The sequence below is a fragment of the Fopius arisanus genome, unplaced genomic scaffold (assembly GCF_000806365.1).
Source record: "Fopius arisanus strain USDA-PBARC FA_bdor unplaced genomic scaffold, ASM80636v1 scaffold00074, whole genome shotgun sequence".
Lineage (NCBI taxonomy): Eukaryota > Metazoa > Arthropoda > Insecta > Hymenoptera > Braconidae > Fopius > Fopius arisanus.
In genome coordinates, this window is record NW_011887813.1 from 224,068 (window position 1) to 246,557 (window position 22,490).

General features: G+C 34.9%; 3 protein-coding genes across 7 annotated transcripts; all 3 read right to left on the reverse strand.

The window, feature by feature from the left end:
- Positions 1-7,561: 7,561 nt before the first annotated feature.
- Positions 7,562-11,901, reverse strand: LOC105269714 (uncharacterized). The gene has a single exon (XM_011310179.1). It carries the CDS (start codon positions 11,798-11,800, stop codon positions 10,406-10,408), a length of 1,395 nt encoding a protein of 464 aa, XP_011308481.1. The 5' UTR covers positions 11,801-11,901; the 3' UTR covers positions 7,562-10,405.
- On the reverse strand, positions 11,802-15,689 carry LOC105269713 (alpha/beta hydrolase domain-containing protein 17B). The gene is made up of 3 exons (XM_011310178.1): positions 14,098-15,689; positions 13,081-13,213; positions 11,802-11,995 (listed from the first exon to the last, which is right to left on the reverse strand). The coding sequence occupies exons 1-3, from the start codon at positions 14,733-14,735 to the stop codon at positions 11,912-11,914; spliced, it is 855 nt and encodes a 284-aa protein (XP_011308480.1). The 5' UTR covers positions 14,736-15,689; the 3' UTR covers positions 11,802-11,911.
- A 1,895-nt stretch (positions 15,690-17,584) lies between these two features.
- On the reverse strand, positions 17,585-22,484 carry LOC105269715 (desumoylating isopeptidase 2). Of its 5 annotated transcripts, XR_892464.1 has the most exons (8): positions 22,194-22,484; positions 21,340-21,453; positions 21,145-21,254; positions 21,005-21,077; positions 20,849-20,942; positions 20,637-20,778; positions 20,239-20,473; positions 17,585-20,163 (listed from the first exon to the last, which is right to left on the reverse strand). XR_892464.1 is itself a non-coding variant. In XM_011310180.1 (7 exons), exons 2-7 carry the CDS (start codon positions 21,404-21,406, stop codon positions 20,297-20,299), a joined length of 663 nt encoding a protein of 220 aa, XP_011308482.1. In that variant the 5' UTR covers positions 21,407-21,453; positions 22,194-22,484; the 3' UTR covers positions 17,585-20,296. The 5 variants fall into 5 exon arrangements, 4 of the variants coding, with proteins under 4 accessions (XP_011308482.1, XP_011308485.1, XP_011308483.1 ...); XM_011310180.1 differs by having other exon boundaries at positions 17,585-20,473; XM_011310183.1 differs by lacking the exon at positions 21,340-21,453 and having other exon boundaries at positions 17,585-20,473; positions 22,194-22,483.
- Between the last annotated feature and the right edge of the window lie 6 nt (positions 22,485-22,490).

Consider the following 22,490-nt stretch of genomic DNA (forward strand, 5'->3'; position numbering starts at 1 on the left):
AAAGATAATTTACTCCAAAATTGGGACTTCTAATTACTCCGTCAATTAATCGTTTTTTCCGATAATTGTTAGCTAGCGGCCTAGTTGTTGACAACCGCTAGAACGCTAGCTAACAATTATTGGTATTGGAAAAAACGATTAATTACCAAAGTAATTAGGAATCCGAATTTCGGAGTAAATTATCTTTTCTAGATAATCCACCCGAGCCTTAATATATTTTCAATTGTTGGTGGGAATGGAAAGGGTAGATTTTTAAAATGATTTGAGGATTGTTTAAAAAATAGAATAGTGAATGATGGACTGATGAACCTGATCTTCGAGGGATTGTTGACGGGTTAGTGTCGAAATGTACTACATATAGTTTTATCATGTACGTCGGCATCGGGAGGCTAGACTGCGTGACGCTTCAACGTCGAGGGCGTGGCGATACGTCGTGAAGCGATAAGAGCTATCGCAATACCCATTCCACTATCCACCATGGAAACCCTGGAGGTTGTCATGTCGTTGACGTTGCCACTGGGTACAAACTGTGGAAGAACCACGAGGGGGTGGGCAATGTTAACTAGGATATACACCAACAGCATCAAAATACACACGCCAATATCTCAACCTACGCACACCATGTGAGAATGTTGACAACCTGGCGCACCTCCTTCATAAATCTACAGCTGTTATATTATATCGGGCACGCTAATTCAACGTTTATCGTTGTTGTTGTAATCCCTCATTACGTGGATTAGCGAAATTATGGAGATTATCCTATTGACAACTTCAAGTCACTCGGTATCATTATCGTTTCGGGTAATTTTTTATTTGCTTTTGATTTTGCGTTTTTTCGAGTTGATTAGTCGGATTTTCTTCGCTTTTTTTTGAGCTTTGATGATGGGGTGAGCATTGGCTGCTGGTCGTGATGATTGCGAGGATAATTGGGTTTAACTGGTGGAAAGGCTGGGTTTGGGGGAGGGGGTGAGCGGGGGCGAGGGGCGTAGGTATAGCACAATTACTCTGGGATTTTATAGTGCATCTGAAAAAATGGGAATGTGTAGGAGCCCTTGGGATTTTTGTCGAACATTAATTTTCTGAAGTCAATCTAAAATTCATTGATTAATGATTAAATTTTTTTATGGTCGTGGGTGAATTTTATTTTGATGAAAAATCGACGGGAAATTTATATTCGTCCTGAATATTTTAGAAAATCAGGGTTTTCGTTATGATCTAGTGAATTTTCAATACCTAGATAATTCGTTATGATCTAGTGAATTTTCAATACCTGGATAATTCACATAGTTTGGAATGTTTATTAATGTTTGCGTAAAAATTTTTGGAAAAATTGTCACTTTTACCCAGACATTTCGATGATTCGGAAATTTATCTGCGCGAATTGTAATTGTAATTGAAAAAAAATAATTGAAAAAAATAGGCATTGTAGTAATTTCGTGTTTTTCCTGGATTTTTCCTGAGTATCGGGGAAAAAATGAGAAAATCACTTCCGCTTGACAATTACACGACTTTTTCGATAATTTTTTTCTGCGCGCATGATGTTAGCAATTTCTACCAAATTTCATCAGTTATTCATGTAAAATTCAAGAGACAACGAGAGAGATTTCGAGGTAATTGTGAGATTTGCAAATTCTAGGGTTCCATTTTCCCATCACATTTCCATCCTCTCGTCGACTCTCAAAAGTTAATAGAGAAAATTCTTCTCCCATTAGACAATCCTCGCATGTATAACCGTAACACTACCTCAAGTTGGATTTCAAACTGAAAGAAAATTAAGGTAACGCAGGAATATCGCTGTGGACGAGAATTATAATTAGATTTCGAGCGAGTGGTAAGTTTCCCTCGGGTAGTGAGACGTCGCTATTATCAAGGGATTTTCCAAGTTGAGTCTAGGTATACTGAGTCTCTCAGTGAAACGATCGCAAATTTTACTAAGGCACTTGCACGGAAAACCCCAACTGACTTTCCCATCCTCATCACATCGTGTCCCTTCAAGAGCTTTGCTTGCACTTTTCTACCAATTAAATTAAACCCGGCATGAAAAAAATATAAGAACCGGCAAAATCGGCCAATGCATTCGTCGAAAGCCATACACAGAAATATTCATCACCAATACATCAATTTGTCACTATCCTTGGAAAATGATACTTCACATTTCCCATGACATGAGAAAACGGAATAAAAAAAAATTTATACAACTACATTATTAAAAATTCATTAATAATCTTGTTATAAATTATGTTATATATTATGTTATATATTAATTACTTTATAAATAATATAGTTGTATAAATTTTTTTTTATTCCGTTTTCTTTTCGTTTTCCATCGATAAATTATCGTTAATTCCTTGGCTATTAATTATTTTATAATTATTTTATTCTTAAATAATAAAGATTGAATGATTTTTCACGTCAAGTTTTCACTGGAAAACGGAAATCACTCATATTCATATTAATTTAAAAATTGGCGTAACGCTTTGTCACCGTTTCCTTTGCCAATGCATCATATAATAAAATATATGATATAATCTCGTATGAAAAGAAAATATATATTTAATTCGATGGAAATGGAATAAACACTGAGACATTGGAAAATTGAGATGAAACGCAAGTGAAATTTGAAGAAACTAGCGCGGGGAATGGACGTAAGTGGGAAAATGGCAGGAGAAACAGGAGACAAAATATCCTAATATCCTCCTAATATAATACGAGTTTATGTTACATACAGGTAGTACAACGTCTAGTGAGTTTTCAGCAGTGCAAAAAGCGTGGCAGCAACAAGGGTGGTGCTGTGTAACCTGTTTTCATTTTTATTATCCGCATCAGGTTTCCAGTGCAGGTGAGCCCTGGAGCCAACACCGAAAGACGTTTCTACTCTATTTAAAACGATAGAAATTCCCTGGAATTTTTATCAATTATTTTTTGCGCTAATTAAAGATACGCGGCGAAACCAACTAATGATATAATTTCACCTCGACTGACGTGTTATTTCGAAAAAATGAATTTTAATGGTTCCATAAAGCGAAAATTGCCATTAGAATTGAAACCTGTTTTGATATTGATGATTATGGGGGATTTTATGCGATTGCTGGCAATTTTCGATGTTGTTTATGAATTATCCCCTTATTAGTGGATTTACTTTGCCATTTTGATGGAGTTGTTGCGGGAAAATATTTATTTTTCCAATCAATCATGGGTGTTTGTTTTTATTTCTCTGATAGGTGAGGATCAGACTTCCAGGAGAAGAATCTTTCACCTGAAAGATTATCTCACTGAATTCATATGTTCATATAAATATAAAAATACTTCTGCGTGTTTTATTTAGGTCGAATAGGAAATTTTCTTGTTGAAAAAAATTTCACTCTTTGAGATTTACAGTGGCTATTGGAAGGAAAAGGAAAATTGCGAATAAAAATTGCGGTTTTATTACAGGATGTAGTAAAAAATATAATTTTTTTCAATTGCACCCATAGATATTCAGATTTCAATAAGAAAATATAAAATGGTCAGACGACTCTCCAAAAAAATATGAAATATAATAATTTTCACAATTCCACTTCGGTACACCAATTTCGAAAATTCTAAAAACATTTTTTTTTATTAATCAGCCACTTCTAATTTTGTTTTCGAAATAAAAAATCTGGTTGTCTTCAAAATGAATTTTCTCTTAATGTAAATTATTTTAAATATCTCCAGTAAGATAAATTTAGATTGAAATAAAATTAGCAGCTTCTCCTAATTATCAGAATCTCCAATTATCCGAGAAGTCAAACCATTGATACCAATGGTGAAATGATGGGAATTGGAGTGAATGAGCTGTTCGACGTTGGTGAATCAATGGAACTAATTTAGTAAAAGCCATGATTTCCCAGAGCAAACGTCTCCATCACCTCCAAGTGCCCTCTCCTTTCAATAGATAGCTCATCCACACACTTGCAGTTTCCATGTCATGACTGAGTTAAAGTCAAATCCAGCTGGATGATCACGCGAGACCACAAAAGTTTGGTAATCCCATGCCATTTTAGCTCGGTGAAAATGTTGGAATTGGCTCTCAGTCTCAAGACTTATTTTTCCACTCTATCATTTTTTTTCTATTTCATTTCTTCATTGTTCGTGCCCTCTCCGTTCTCGGTGCATTTATTTAATGGGAAATACACCATTTCGTGGCGATACGTCAACAACCGAAACTTAACTTTGCACATGTACCTCCTTTCCTCTTCAGTCATTGGAGTTTTATTATTGCTGTATCTTGTCACGCAAGCTACTCCTTATCATACCTGGTAATCCGGAAATTGGATAGATGAGGCTATGATTTTTCGAGTCCACTATTTTTTTTACTTTTCTCTTTCAAAATATACGTTAATCAACCGCCTCCCCATCCCTGGAAGACAATAAATAACCAAACACCTGAATAAAATAATAATTATCATTATCATTACGATTTTATTAATTATTAATTCGCACTTGGATCAATCATAAATTCAAAATTCATCTCAAAATTGTGTTTATAATTTCTCAATTTTCTCAAATTTTCAAGCCGTTAGAATACAATCGAATTTATCATTATATATTTAGGATTGATTTATTATTTATTGATTGATGTTTGTTATTGAAATATCAAAAGTTGATGACATTTTTTGGACAATTGTTTATTGAGTTTTGTTATTGGATTGGGACGGTTAGAAATAATTCAATCAACCATTTTCCATTGACCGTCGAGCCCGGAAAATCATTTCCATCAATATTTGCATAAATAAACACGTTCTTACTGATTCTGAATCATTGCTGCGAGGCAATTAATAATAGAGTTAATTTGATACCCGGGTGAAACTATCCCCAGCAGATAGTTTACACTCTCCAGTTGTACGTACTCAGTTGCACTGAGTGACGCGTTTGTTTGCATATTTCATGCGGTTTTACGCCCAATTAAACCTTGTTTTACCTCTAACTCTGAGTAAACAAGTGTTATCAATTATTTAGACAAATATTGGGAGCAATAAATGCACTTAGATATGCCCTGTATTCCATTTTCATTGATTCAAATTCTTAATTTTTTAAAATAAAAAAAACCAGCTGAAACGCACGATAAAATGAAAATTTCGGAAAATTCATTTCCAAATTTCGAATTTTCCAGTGCATACACCCTTTTTCATGTTTCATAAAATTCTAAACAACTTGCAATTGAAATTAGAGAATAAAAAAAAGGATTAAATATAAGACTTCCATTCGGAAGAAAAAAACCAGAAGAATGCGATTTTTCGGTAGCAGGAATTTTGTTATTTATCAGTGAAATCGTAAAATTTCCACGGAACGACAGCGAACGGAAAATGCGGGTATTAATTAACTTTGCTGTTTGATAATGAAAAACGAATTATCAGTTGCGTGAATTGGCGGTTTTCCAACAATGTTCCCTCCGGGTTAAAAAGTTTGTTACCAGTGGGTTAAGCCTAGCGTGTAGACTCAATTATACAAAAAGTTTGCTCTTGTATTATTAGAGCACGCAGTGCCATTTGGAAAATTCAGTTGACCCTGTTAAAGACCCAGATAAATTAGATTTCAAGTTGAAAAAAAAAAGTTACATTCGGTGATAATTTACGGCCATACACTGCGTGAGATGAATTATTTCCCCGGAAAATTGAGGGAGATGGAGAAAAAGAAATTTCCGGGAGTTTTCACAGTGATTTTATGGACTCTAGTACTGAATAGAGAGGACAGAATGTATGAGTTCATGTAGGTGTGAATTATCTCCTTCGAAATACTCCGAATAATATTTTTCTCGTAATCACAGAGGTAGAGGTAATAAAAGGGTTCAAGTCATGGAAATTATTCTGCTGGAAGTCCGGGGAAATTTCCGCTTCCGACGACTCCACTCCCTACGCGAAACACCCGACAATATTTTTTAAACATTTCCACTGTATTTTCCATAATTCCAATTCTACGGAAACAAAAATGTAACGAAAAAAATAAAATCGAGATTTTCTTGATTGAGACAATTGATTGATTGAGACTCGATCGCAATGCGAAAAAGTTGAATAAACATTTTTAAGGGTAGGTGAAGTTTTGGGAAATGTTTTGAGAGTTTCTGCACAACTGAACAGTCTGCGAGATTTTATTTCTTTCCAAGGGTGCAGACCTGCAAAAAGGTACTCGGATAACCTTGAGTTATAGCTTCTCTTCGTTTTGTCAGAAAGCTCATTTCTCTACATTTCCTTCAACTTACCCCACAATTGCACTCAATTACAAGCCTCATCCATCACAATTACCCGTCCATCAAGAGGTAAACCAGGGCCCATTAAAACCACAAAAAAAAAATGAAAAGAGTCAGTGTGCTTATATAGTCATATGTAATTCACATAATAATTGTACATAATCAACGATTCATACGAGGAATTAATCTTTACTTTATTAATAATACTCAAATCTTAATTCGACAATTTTTTAGATTTTTCATTCCATATTGTTAAAATATCCGTGAATTAATCAAGTGGAGATTGATTTGTCAACAAACGTGATAACTTATCACCTAAATTAAATGCACATGTACTTAGTATTGAAAATGGATTTTAATCTTCTCTTTTGTAGTTTAAAATTGAATTATCTCGTGATAACTCTCACAATCGACACTTTCCTCCATCAATTTTGGCTTTAAGGTTTAAAAAATGGTGAAAAACTGCTATTGAAACACTCCGAAAATAACAATACACATTCAGTATGTTCTTTTGTTAGTTTTGTCGCCTGCAATCGTTAAATACTGCAGTTGGACAAATTAAATCTGCTTGCACGAAATGCTGGTACATGTGCGCGGTGGAAAAAAATTCATAAAACGAGATGGGAACACATGCAATTCGATTTCAATGGGAATGTGTTGGAATTGTTGTTTTTTTCATTTACAGATAAATTAATGGCATTTGTCTGACGTATCTTTTAATCAACCGTTCGTTTTTATCTACAATGGACTCATAATTTTCCCACCCATCCAATTTTAAATAAATTTTTTCAATATTTATTTTTATCCATTTACTTGAGCAATGAAGAATCCATTTGTTTCCAAGACATTTATCTAATAATCTTCAGTTATCCACTTAAATTATCCTCAGTATCGTACATTATTTTCTGACTCTAATGACAAATTAAATAATCCAATAGATAACGAAATAAAAAAATCTATAATCGAGTGACAACTATTGAATTGTTAATTTAAAATATTTTCAATTAGTCCCACAGCTATTTTTTTGCAACAAATAAGTCAAACAAATAAATTTGGTGTAAATCCATGGAACTCTCGATTTATGAAGTCCGTTGGATTCACGAGGAATTCCTGGAATCGTTATTCAATCACAAAAATCAATCTCGATGTTGAATATTACCGTGAAGTCTCCCATCAAATCGAATTAATTCTGTCCCAATGACTCCCATTCGGTATTTTCCACCTGCACCAGTTATTCCATTAATTCTCGCTAATATTATTGTTACAGTCGTCGAACTATTTACAACGATTGTACACCTCATTTATGGTAATTAACAACTTTCATAGTTCTGAAAAATTTACTTGACACAAATATTCAATCAAAATTTGTATTTCACTTTCCCAACATTTGTATAGAATCGTTTCGAATGTACAAAGCCCCATTTTTTTAAAACTAATAAAAATCCTCACCAACTAAGTACTTTTCTCATAAAGCACTTCACATTCTTACGATTTTTCAATCAATTTAAATAACTAATTAACGTATTTATTCGTAGGGAGAAAAAACAATGGAATGAGGTAATTGTCTAACAGATGGAGTGAAAATATCACATTTAATTGAAATAATTTCCAGTCTACAAAGCAAATAAATTTTCAAAGTAAAACGATATTTTTTCATAACTCCTCTTTCTATCGTTTTCATCATAATTTTTAAAACTTATTCATGAAAAAATAATATTTCAACCTCTCGTTGAGTAATTGGCATTAACTCTCACTCAATTCAATTCAGATTTCTTATCGTTTACTTTTCTGCGTCGAGTGCCTTAAGTACAGCTGAACATTCGTAGAAATAATATGAATTACCATGTCCTAGGATTAGACATTTTTTAAATTGTATCGATCATTCGTTACTCGGCGATTCATCAGCCCATGGGAGCCCTTTGATTTCCAGGTGAGAAATAACATTGGCGTCCAATAAAAAAAATAATTCAAGACAAATCCTCTCGAATATTTAAACAACATAAAATAAATTCTCAATACTCAATGAAAAATCATCAATTCCACAAACTCATTCACATTTTTTAATCACTTCTCCTTCTTAACGAACTAATTTGTCAGAAAAAAATTGTAAAGAAAATAAAATATTCTTTTTCATTCCCGCATAATGAAAAAATGGAGTTTTAACATTAATTCCCACCTCAATCAAATGCTTTCCAAAGAAAAAACACATCCCCATCTGTACACCAACCCCAAAATTTCCATCCACAATACACGCACTCTAATTTCCCCATTCCCATTAAAATTTTCAGAGTTTACCTAATTTAGTCGAGTTTGGCAATGATATTGTCCCTATCTATTTTCATTATTATCTCGTGTAAAAGATTACTCTCAGTATCAATGATTTTTGTTTTGTTTTCGGTAAGACACAGGATAGCGCCAATCGCCGCACATATATTTATATATTTCATTAATGATAATCATTTGTATATTCAAGTTAGCTAAAAATTGTGGAAGAACTGTTATTTCTCCTCATTACTATTTGGTGGGTTTATTAACTATTAATCGGTTTTAATGTATATCGTTAACTATCTTATATATTTATGCATATATTGCTTCTCCTTAAGATGAATAGTACAGGATAACTCGCTAATGAAAGATGCAGACAATTAATGTAGGGCAGTATCAACTTTCTCGTCGAACTTTACAACAATTCGATTATCGAATGCTTTCAATAGTTTATTATGAAGAAATGTTGAGATGTATGGGACGTACAATAGATCGTACAGCTCAAAATAAAAACAGAAAATTCATAAGAAAATTATTTTAATCATTAACCAATTTATCATAACATAAACTTCGTAAGTAACTGCTTACAATGATAATAATCATGTTTTTCGGACTAAAATTAATTAAATGCCAAATCTGATTGATCATAAAATTCTGAAATCTTTTGAGGTCAAAAAAATTTCATTCATCTCACTCATTATTCGATCCTCTTTGTCTCTCAATTACGCAATTGTAATGAATGCACAGGGGAGAGCTAGGGTAAAATGGACCTCCTGATATGTTTGAAAATTATTTTTCTAATGCATAAATTATCGCATGGAAATATTTAATATGCCAGTAGCGAAAAGATGAGTCAGTTCGATAATGAGAATTATTGTAATTAGAAATAGAAATATCTCTAATAATAATAATTCATCTGAATAGATAAAAATTGCAATGAAAAGACAAACAACTAGTTTTCCATTTCCGGAGTAATCTAGAGAGCGAGTATAGGAGTATTCAGAAAATTTGGGAGTTAATTTCTTGTTTATGAAGATCCTTAGAAAAATTAATTCAATTGGATGTCCATTTTTTCCCATAATTGATTCGATTGAAGTCAAATCTGATGTGCACCTCACAATTAAATTTATAATATCCCCAGACAATTGTTTACCAGAGAGAATTGTACTCCCCACACATCTACAAAGAAAAAAATAAAAATAACCGACAAAAACAGATAAATCTCAATATTGTTCTTTGGCACTAGGATTTTATCAGAAAACTCCCGAAGAAAAGTAAAGCCCAAGTAAATCGATAAATTTCCTTTGAACCAGTGACACGTGTAGCAACAATATCGATTGTCATGAACGATTAAAACGACCTTGACAAAGCACTCGACTGAGATGACGGAGACATCAAAGATTACGTGTTAGTTCCTTAGCTTTCTTCATTATCATCGAGACTGATCTCACTCCCAGTGATTTTCGAAGACGAAAGGATTCAATTCATCCTCCCATAATTCAGTCATTTGTCTTCAGAGCTCCTGACGAAAGCCTCACAATCTAATAAAGCTATCGCAACGAAAAAAAAAAGAACAAACAAAAATCCCCAAGCGAAAACCTCGCCTCCCAAATACCCACCGAGAACGAATCTGAAAGCTCTGAATCTTCAGTATCAAAAGAATCTCAAGAGATGAGAGATAAACGGCCTCATCAAGAACCCACGAAACTATCATCCACAGAATCCCCAAATAAACCCTTGACGCCTCGATTATCTGTCCAACTTCTCAAGAACGAGAGAAGTTTCCACTCTGAAGACATCCAGGCAAACTTTTTCCCTCAAAAGATTCCACCAATGTGCATCAGCCAAAAATATCCTTGTCCTTTCCACCTCTTCACACCTTGCAATCCCCATTAAACAAAAATTATTCTATCCCTCCCTCAATCCTGATAATTAACACTTGGTTTCGAGATTGACCTTGGAAGGTGTGGTGAGTCCCGCAATGCCATTGAGAACTTTCAAATCCGGTGCAGACAGAGAAAGATCATTATTCGTTGAATGGTGTCCAACTTCATCGAGGGATAGAATTTCAGTGCCAGTTGGTGAGTAGCTCATGGTTGTTGTAGCTTCACTGGTGGGTGATGTGACACAGCTGTCACCAACGCTCCTACTTCTAGGTGTTGGATGAGTCTTCTTGAACTGATCAATATTGAGTGATAAGCTAGCTTGAAGCGTCATCTTCTCAGCCTCGGCTTTTTCAATAGCAGGCTCAGCCAATCTCCCTGGGCTCCTGGGTCTGACAGCATGCAGGGGACTCTCAGGGCTCAATGTCGACGATGAATTGACATTATTCCCCAAAATCTTTGAGCTAGCGGCGAGTCTGCTGGCGCAGGGCGAGTACTTTGACAGATTGATACTGATATTATCAGAGCCAATAGTCAATGACGAGCGATTTGACTTCTTATTTGGACTGATTGCCTGACTCTTTTTCTTCTTCAACGATCCCCTATCCACCGAAAAGCTCTTTCCCTGTATCGTTTTGCTCTTATCGTCGTTATCGCAAGCAACAGTCTCGGAGTTCTTCTCGTTGGTCTTGTGTGTCATCGATTGACTCTTGAAATTCTTCCCTCTCCAGAGATAAATTTTCGTTGGATTCTCCGGTTGGCTCGATGCAGAAGCCACAGGCGATTTCTCCACGTCCTGTTCATTATTTGTTCTCTTCCCTTTATTTGATGTTATCGATGTCTGAGAGAATCTCGATGCCCTACTGCAACGACGTATTTTACTTATCTTAACGCACTGTGACTCAACAGCTGATTCAATTGAATTGAAATTCACCTGTACAGCAACTGTCTTGCTATTTTTAATCTTGCACTGCTCAATGCAATTGATTTTTTTCTGATTCATATCGTGTGAATAAACTGATATCGATTTATCTGGACACTGGGAGCAATTTTCAACCTGTATTTTAACGAGTATCGTGTGAGCAGTCTCATGTCCCTCATCGTTATCACCAGTTGTTATGATTTTTTCAAATATCTGATTATTATCGTCAGCAGTGCATGATGATGCATCGCAGAATACCTTCTTATTTTTCTTTCTACTCAAAATATTGCCAATTTTTTTCTGGGTATTTTTAATCTCATCGATACTGTCTGCCTTCAATGTTTTTGTTGGTTTCTTCTGAATGCCAGACTGCACTCGCGGATAAAATTCAATTTTCATCTTATCGTTTGAGTCTTTTATTATTTTTTTATCATCACATTTGACATTAGTCTGCTCCTCGCATATAAAAAATACTTCGTCGCTGGAGACGGGTGAAGGCTCATCGTCGTCGCATATCAGCATAGCACGACTTATTGTGTTTATGTAGTTTGATATTGAGTCGTTATCTTTATTATCAAAATCATCCTCACCTTCACCCTGTCCTCCCTCCTTGTCTGGGAGGCTCAATCTACGTCAGTTTACTAATTCAACGCTTACGAAGTGTTTCAGTCGCTCCAGATACTGATTGTAGAGCTCCACGTCGTTGTGACCAGCGCCCTGAAATTATTCATCAGTTAATTGGGCTTTTTCTTCATGAGGATCACTCCCATGGATTCTCATGATTAAATTTATTATTCATGGGGGACCATTTCCTGCGCCAGTCTCTAGAATCCTTCGAGTCTCGATAATTTAATTTGTAGACTAACTTCTAAGAATCTTATAACAGTCAATCAATCGCAGGCATTTTATTTATTTAAAAGTAAATGAAAATAGATGTTCTTTATTGTTTAAATATTTGGGAGTATTTCAATATTTCTTTATAGAATCAAATCCTTTTCAAGAACTATTCTCTTTCGAGTAAATTCAACTCATCCTGTCTTTTCATTCGTCATTGAGACCTGGTAGCATTTATAGAATACAAAATTAAATCTTGAATTATCCGACTATTTATAGATCCTCCATCCTTGGAATATAAACTAAATTTGCTGAGAAGTTGTGAGAAACAGGAGATGAGGTCAAACTTTTCATGCAGATTGTGTTAAAAATACCTGTACGACTAAAAGACCCATGACAATTCCTTATTCTGTATTAATTGATTCAATATTTCAAGTACATTTTATATATAATTCCAACAAATCAATCGATTGACGTGTAGATAAAATTTATGGCTGATAATCTAAGGCTAGTCGATTCAAGTGCAACCTGCGGCGGTTTTTCCCCTTCTTCATCAATTAATTATCACGTGAAATTCAACCAAAAATATTTAAAAAACAATAATCTGTAATTCCGACAAATAAATATATTCAAGGTAAAGAATTCGTAACGTAATAAACGGTGAACGAAAAACGATCATTATTAATCGTTGTTATCATTGAAAGCTGAAGTTGTTATCAAATCTCCCAAAGTACAAGGATCATAAAATATTCAGTGATATAATTATTCCCGATAATATCTCCTGTCAGCGAGCCAATGGATTAATTCACGTGACAGTAAGTCTGTGCCAGGCCATATAACTTCCAATGAAATTCCTCAGCTGAAATATGTCGACCAACTTCCTGACAAATTGTAATAATTAAAATAGCCGAAACCACTGGGGTCCTGGGGGAGTAAAGTTCTGTTGAAATATGGAAAGGATGTATTACCTCAACCCACAGAGGCTCCACCGGCCTGGGACATCTCTCGTAGATTGCCAGCCCATGACTGATGTTGATTACGTCGTCTTCTGTACCGTGAATCACCAGTACTGGCGACATTACCTTCGGCACCTTGTCTATACTGTAATTAATAATTAATCGGTAATTAACTACAAGTGCTCTCACATCAGGGGATTACTACATCAAAAAAAAACTGACATTTTAACTATCACCGTTCTACCCAAATATATTGAGTACTTCTTCCAGCAAAATATTGTTATAAAATTGGAAAGATCTCTCGTATCGAAAAATGAATTTTATAAATGAGTTCATGCATCGCGAATTGCAATGCATATTTTCCTTTCTGAGTTGCTGGAATTTCTCCAGGGCTATCGCTCAATTCCCTGAATGATTTTTCCGCATTTCTGTATGCTAATCACATCGGAAATAGTGTTCTGCTACTCATAAATGTAATTCCCCGTTTCGAGAGGCCAATCCTCGTCGCTACAATGGAAAAACAATATTTTCCTCATATTGTGTACATTTCTATCTTCTTAGTTTAATCCTTTTAAGATAATGAATAAACTCCACTGAAACCTCTAGACTTTGATAGCTTTGTAACTTTGTCTTCTATGAATAGACAAGGGAAAATACAAAGTTATTCTTTTATGAAAGAAATTGCGCAGTATTGTTCGTCTTTTGTATTCCACAACTCGTTGAGTTGCATGGAGAAGTTTTTTTCATTCCCCCTGGAGTAAATTATTTTAATTAAAAAATGTTCAAAGGCCCATTTATCGTAGATAATTTCTCCTGCCATAATTAATTTAAAACTGCAAAAATCTTCTTCTTTGTAGAAAAAAAAATTCATAAAGTAGTGAAAAATACATTTGTGTAAAATAAAGATATTTTCTGATGAATTCATGAAGTCAGAAAAAGATCTTTAGGAGTGGTAGAAAAATTGAAAAGATCAATTTTTCAAATTGTAGTTATTACAATGAGGATAATAATCGAGAGCTGGGGACTCACCTCAAAAATGCATCAAAGAACCAAGTTCTCTTGGTATTAGGAAAAGCGACCCTCATCCCAGACATGAGAGGTGAATGCAGAATAACAGCTCCAACTTCATATCTAGCAGCAAGATCAACAGTAGGCACAGTTCCAATACTCTGGCCATAAAGTATAATATTCTCAGGACTGATTCCATAGCGTGTCCTGAGCGCATGCCAGGCAGCATCAATGTCAGCATAAAGATTCTTCTCAGATGGTTTTCCACCACTCACCCCATACCCAGAATAATCATAACTAAATATGTTACAATTTATCCTGGATCCAAGACCCAAATAAAAGCTCGACATCTGTCCCAGATCAACAGCATTGCCATGGGAAAATAAAATGGTAAATCTCGCTGTTGCCGAGCATCTCACAAATAGACAAGCTATTCTATTTCCACGTGATGTACGTGCATAAAAACCCTCAACAGACTCCTTCTCCCTCTCTGTGTAATGCCACTCGGCACGTTTCGATAAAGATATGGCAAATTTTGAGCCCTCATCTTCGATAAAACTGTATGTTGGCTCAGGTGGTGCAAATGCCAATTTAGCAACTATCCTGGACGGACAGGGTGGACAGCAGAATAACGAGCAGAACTCACTCAATGAGTTCATGATTGTCTCTTTATATCCAACAACAATTTGAGCACAAGTCACTTAAATTACTCAAGTCCACTAAGTCCCAATAAAATACCAATAAAAATCCCCTGAAATGTCTCAACCCAACCACCACATTTGGGTTATGTTTCAATATTTTCTTTGTCCCACAATAATTTACGATGAAATGATGATGAAATGATTATATTTCACTATTCATGCAGTGAGTCTTCCAGTCTCAACTCGCAGTGTTTAGCTTCCTACAGCCTATCTATTTTTTTTCTTCCTCTCACTCACACAACTCAACAGAAAATAACAGAACAGAAAGGGACAGAACAGAACAGAGAACAAGGATTCACTGACGCTTTTATTATCTCTCAGTTCCGCTCGTCTCATTCCTCACTAACGCAGGATATCAATTCAGTTTTAATATCGTTAAAATCCTGGGGACATTGTCCCTGGTGGTTTGTCCATTGAGATTATTTGGGTTGAGATAATGCTCCTGCCCAATTGAACACAAAATCACTGTCCAACTCTCGTTGATGCTGATTCTGTTCTGTTGTTGCTGGTGAGTCAGCCATGACACACGATTAGTGTTTTCATTCTTGGTTGGCTATTTTACAGTGTTGCAGTTGTTAAGAGGAAGGCGGTGTTGCTGATCGAAGGGGAATTTGTTCGGATATTATTTTTTTTTTGGAGTCATGCCCCGGGAGTGGACACTGCAACAATGCACCTCTGGATGCACTTCACAGACTAGTCTTTTCAATGATTTTTGTCATCTGATCGTTCACGAGGGGTTCAGACTTTTTTGATGTGTTGGGGATCTTGATGGGGTACTTGATGGGGTACTTGATGACCCCGGGGTGTGACACTCTTACTGAGAAACTTTGGGTGTTTTCCTGTGACTTATCGAGGTGATAACAAATGATGTTTATCAGAGAGCTGTTCCCTGGGGTGATTTCGCTTTGTTGACCCGCGGTGGGGAGTTTTCCGTTGTCCCTAGGATGGGGGGAGATGCGCAGGTGCTAGCACCTGCGCAGGTCAATCCCGGGAAATACAAAAGTGGCCAGGGGTTGGGGGGAATTGGGGGCTATGGGTTTGTTTATACAAATGGAATGGACTGGAATGGAACGGAAAAAGTCGGAAAAAATTATTTTCCTGTTTTATTCATTACCTTAAGCCCACCATTTGCCATTTTTTGCGAGAAGACCGATTTGGGAGTGAGAAATGCAAATACGATATTCTATTTTATGACATAATTTTGCGAATATTTTAATTAAAAATAGAAAAAAAGTTATGGGTCAATGAGTAGTAGTAAAGGATTGAGGTCATCAGTTAGGGTTGACAGAAATGCATGAACAAATAAAAATAAGCTGCAATTTTTTCTGAGAGTCTAACATACACAAGAGTTTTCACCTCGTGAAACCGAGGACGAGTTGGCACTCGCTAATTAGTATGCAATCACCCGTGGAACAAAAGCAAATAAACAATTGTGAAGATGAAACGGTGGTTATTGCATTATTCCATGATACATGATGCAAAGCATTATGTAAAGTTCAGAATTGATTGGCGCAGCTGTTGTAACATATTTCCCCTCTTGGTGAAAGAAAAAACATGAAAAAAGTGTGAAAAAAAATATTGAAATCGGATAGTAACATAATTAATCGGTTTCAGGATAAAAAAGCAGTGCCCCAGTCTATCTCCGGTGTTAACTCAACTGTAATACAATACCCTCGTTCCATTATGCAACATTTTAACACACATACGGGTTTAGAATGTCATTGTAAAAAAGAATTTATTAATAGCTGTCGTGGAATGTCTGTAGTATTTACTAAAAGGAGGGAAAGCAATTATAAATAACGGTTGTGCGATGTATTTCCGTATTTTTGCAGTGGAATTTCTGAAATTCAGAGGTATTTTATTTCCTGATTATTCCACCATGTGATTGCTGTTTTCGTTTTGGTATTTTCAGGATGTGGGAGGGACTTCACACTATTTCGAAAATTAGACGCATTTGTGGATGTCATTCGCACGATAGGACAAATAGATTTTTCTTCATTATGGCTGGATGGATATCTTCCGTCGTGAAAATTCACGGGAAAACTCGTGAGTTCTGAGTAGCGGACCTCTCAATTAGTCCAAAAAAAATTGAATTCAATTGAGAGATGAAAATAATTTTTTTTCGAAAATCGATGAAAATACTTTTTTTTTCGAAAATCGAGGAAAATTTTTTTTTTGAAAATCCATTTTTTTGTGAAAATTCTCGGGGAAACTTGTCACTTCTGAGTAGCGGACCTCTCAATAAATAAAAAAAAAAATTAAATTCAATTGAGAGACGAAAATATTTTTTTTTCGAAAATCGATGAAAATACATTGTTTTTTGAAAATCGAGGAAAAATTGTTTTCGAAAATTCAATTTTTTGTGAAAATTCTTGGGAAAGTGAGTTCTGAGTAGCGGACCTCTCTATCAGCCCAAAAAAGATTGAATTTAATTGAGAGATGAAAACAATTGTCTGAAAATTCAGCAGCAGATCAGCAGCAATTCAAAAGCAGATCTCTCAATTAGTCCGAAAAAAAATTGAATTCAATTGAGAGATGAAAATAATTTTTTTTTCAGAAATCAATAAAAATGCATTTTTTTTCGAAAAATCGAGGAAAAAATTTTTTTTTGAAAATCCATTTTTTTGTGAAAATTCTCGGGAAAGTAAGTTCTGAGTAGCGGACCTCTCTATCAGCCCAAAAAAGATTGAATTTAATTGAGAGATGAAAACAATTGTCTGAAAATTCAATTATTTATGAATTATTCATCACGTCGAGGCTGAATAAACATTTCTGCTGGTTCGATGACAAAAATTACAATAGATTCATTTCGATTTTTATCTTTTATTACTATACCTTCGTCAGGTTGATATACAATCGTAACAAATCACTTCCACATCGCTACAGATTATTGAAAAGAAAAGCTCTAAAAAAGAAAAAAATAAAAAAGAAACTGATCTACGGATGAAATCTACTATTTCTCTCGTTTTACCATATTCAAATATGATATAATTCATTCAATCTCAATTAATTATCCTGCAATAAGTGCTTCAGAAATACTCTCACTCATACAAATCTCTAGTGTCCTTAACGATTTACCATCTAAACGATAAAAATATCGAACTATACTGATTTGTTTGAGGATGTCGTGACTATTTCATGAACTGCTGAAGAAAAATCTTTCTACCGATTGACATATTTTGTCAAATTTCATTCGAAATTATCGAATTTTGTCTAATTATCACGGAAAAGCATTCATATTTAACCAGAAACGAATAAAAATAGGGATTTCCTTATTATGTGCCGATTCCAATCGATTATAACAAAATTATTTCATGAAATCCTCACACCATCCACAAATACAAAAATATTATAAATAATGGAAACATTCAAACTCGAAATGAAGTTGAAAAATGTGCGCACATTTTATTGAGTGGCGATCGAGATAATAAGACATTAATAAAACATAAAAGAACAGTGAAAGTTTGAGTGAGTAAATAATATGTTGGACCAAGGAGAAGTAAACACAATTGTTTATAATCTTGATGTTTTATGGCGATTCATTGTTAATTAATCATCGAAAAATGATTTCTATACAACATGCATTATCATTCATTCTTAATTTAAATTTCACTAGGTTTTTTTTCTTTCTGTAACAAGTAACATCATCTTTCCGACAACGATCTTCAAACGGAGTGCCTGTCATTTATAATGGAAATGGTAACTGGAGACGAATTGAAGCGCTAATTTCTCAAAAAATTCCAGAGGTGCCAATCCATTAAATCAGTTATTAAATCTTTTTATTTGTTTTGATGAAAAATATCAGTAGTGAAGTGGCAAAATCTGGTACTTCAATTATTTACAAGTCGATGGATATAGAATCCTTTTATCTATGAGTAATTCCCATTAAAAAAGGATAATTACTTTTTCTTCAACCAATTTTTATGATGAAAATATGTCTCGCTTATGGAATATTTGCGCAATTAACAAAGCATTAAATTTTATTGATCATTCGCCACTTCACTATCAATTCACTGAATTCCATTCGTCTCCGATAATTCACCATTTCACAATAAACTTCTTCTTTTATTGTTACTTAACTGTATGGTGTGTGTGTCATGCATCAAATTAAAGACTTAAAGGAATTAAATGCAGCTGAGACTAAACTCGTTGAGTTAATTATGATGACAATGAAATCCATTAATTGTGCAGAAATATATTGTGGAATATTACAAATTGAGGAAACGAGCAAAAATTTTGCATTCTCTCGTTACGTCACAACTAGAATGTAGTCTTATTAAAATTATCGAAATTTATAGAATATAATCCTATTTATTTGTTCATCTCCTCGTTGCTCTCACTGAAAATAATAGTTTAACTGATAAGTAACGACTTGTTTTTTCAATCGTGTCAAAGACTGACGTTCTCTCACCTCATCACAGAAATGTTCCATTATATCTTGCCAAATATTTTTTATTTATCCTCTTTATTTTTTTTTTCATTTAAAGTAGTGGACGCGTGAATTAGTTCACGATTAACTCATTGTGATTAATTTACTCGCTCACAATAATTAAGTGGGTTATTCAGTTAAAGCAAATATTAATGTTATTTTTTTTTACCAAGAGAGACGAATTAGTTCTCAATTTCTGCTAACTCGTAACAATACGGAAGCCAATTAATTCATTACCTTCATATCGTGTCAATACCCGGATGGCTACACGAATCTCAGTCTCCTAATCACTTTAATTTGTAGGCATTAATTACATCGTTTATCTATTAAACTTTGACTGATCAACAGATATTTTTCATTAATTTAATTGCAGTTGCACTGTGAAGGCATTTCACTCCGGGTATTTCTCTGGATTTCTTCAATTTTTCAGGGAGTCAATTAATGGAGTCGACGATCACTTTTGTACTAATTACATCAAGACCAAAATTCTATGGAAAACCGTCTTCCGGTAATTTTTAAATAATTTTTTTGCTTTGAAGAATGTTTGGAAAATGATCTCTACAAATTTTTGGAGGAAAGACAATTTTACGCTGATAACTTCAATTTCTCACAAAAAGAATCTTCTCCCGAATTTTTTTGAAACTTCCTTTCCATTACAGGAAATTCCCGACAGAGAATTTTCCTGAACAAATTCTCCAAAAATTTATAGCTTAAAATTTGTTTCCACTGTATTTCGAGAAAAGTGTCAGAGAAATATGCTTGTGGATGAAAAAAATTGATACCACCAGTGATGAAATTTGATAAAGAAGAGATCTAGTTCTGTCGACTCAATGATTTTCCACCCTACGTTTTTTGTTTTTTTTAATGCTGCCCTCGAATGACTTCGAACTTCTCGACGATGGTTCAGTGATTTGACACATTTTGAGCCTCAGGAGACTAATCTGCTGTTTGAATGAACTATTTAACGATTTTTCAATCATCCCCAAGTAATTTTCAATGATTAAATTGAATTACGATTAATTTAGAACGTACGACTCCTGCGACATTTCAAAATGTTACACTGGCTGCCACCACCCTCGTGTGCTAAATGTTACAATGAATTCTCAGACGGTGGAGTACTTTCGTGATGGCTGACATGACTCAGGGAATGAGTCAGGGCATCTGGCGTCAGCCACTCTTTTGGTAGGCAGCGTTGGAGGAATGGAACACAGGAACTGAAGTATGCCAATCGATTTACCCACCCTGGTATCTCTTGTCCACACAGAATCTACAATTTTTCACACAAAACATCAGTTTTTTTTCCTACCACTATTGATTTTCTTTTATCAGAACCCATGAATCCCCGATAAAGAGATAAAACAACGAGATGATACGATTCAACTTGAGAAATCGGGACACACTCCTCTAGATTTGCCCTCTTTTCAATTTACCTGTGTCAGTTGGCCACTGAAGTGGTTGCAATTTTTGTTCATCAGATGGTACCTGTCACCTCGAAAATCTTTTCCCAATTCCGAGACAATTCTCGTCACGTCTTCTTCTGTGAAATCTGTGTACCCAATGTGCACAGATTGTCTGAAAAAATTGTTGAATTATTTAATCTATTGGTTTTTAAAAATGCCAATCCTGATGGGAATTATTCTACCTAAATCTGAATTGTTCTCCGAGCTCCTCAGCATCTCTTGGAGATATCTCAAAAATTCCCGATATTGGAAGGGTGTGGCCACCATATGCGTATTCTAAAAACCAAAAAAAAAAATGAATTAAAACGAAATTGTGGGATAAATAATAATTCACTAACCGACTCCGTAAATCTCAACTCCTGAATGGAAGACGCCGAGTCCGATTGGTGTAGTATACTCATTGATCCAGTACTAAAATTCAGAAAACAGTTACAAAATGTTTAGAATAAATGAATAATACTTCGTAAAATCATCTCACCATGTCGTAAACATTGAGAATAATGGGCTCTCGTGCCATTTTTGGAATTAGTTCCTCGCTGTCCTGCGGATATCCCAAGCAACTGGGAAACGATAGATTACAGCCAAGACCTGATGAAAACATCACAGAGATACTTGTACCTGATGCGACCAGGTGGCACTATCTAAGTTCCAAGAGCACCTAATAAGCAGATACATTGTCTAATTACTCTACTGATTCTACGCACTGCTCCTCCTCTATTTATCCTCCTTGAAGACTTCATAATGCCTCTTGTTACTCAAATTATTTAGCTCCAACTGTCACGATCTTCTAATGAAATAAGAACAAAGCGATGATAAATTAAAAGTACTCTAGAGATACTCAAAATTTCGGGCTGATTATTCCACAAATATCCTTCAGATATTCATTAAATAATCATTTTTTATTGGAATGAATCTCATTTTTCTACTTAATTAAATAATTGTTTAATCTACCAAAATGCTAAATAAAGAAAGAAACATTTTCATTTCAAGCAACGAATAAAATAAATATAAATAATGATGATATACTGAAATAATTAAATAAATTCGGAAAAAGCAGCAAAAAAAGAATCAAGTCAACTTCAACAAAATTATGCTCTGAATGTGGTCTAATCGAAATTTTTGTGATAACTTTTTTTTAGGTCTCGATTAGCTCTTCAAAAGAGCTTCTAACAATAATTTCTCCATCTCCCTTAATATCGGAAATATTTCATAAAAATCATGGAAAATCTAAATCGACGTATCCCACCCTTTCACTCCGAAATTCCAAAAAATATATCAGCTCTGAAGCTCTCGCAAATGAAAAATCCCCAAAATCTCTTTGAAAAGATCACTCCAGAGAGTACAGACAGCTTCCAAGACGTCGTATCTCCATCAAATAAACCAAAACATCCCAAAAAATCCCCATCATGTGCCCAAATCTCCACAACTGTCAGTACCTGAATTAACCTAAAAATCAACTTTCCAGTTTACTCTCCCCCAAAAACCCCCAACCAACCCCCGAGCACCCCAAATAATTAATAAACATACCATGAAATTCCAGATGCTCGGAGATAACCGCCTGCAGAGACAAGCGAAAAAAAAATGTCTCTCTGACGAGCGACAAACAACATTCGTCCCCTGTTATCCCCAGCCTCGAAAAATCCCCGTCAAATCCCTCCCCTGCTAAATCCCGACACCTGAATCACCACCGCAAAGCCTTTCACAATTTCATTAAAAAAAAACAATCTTTCAATCCTCAACTTGACAAACTTGTAATGAAATGCACTCGATCACTGGAAAACGAGTCGTTCTCATGGGAATGAGCGCATGAATTTTCATCAGCTG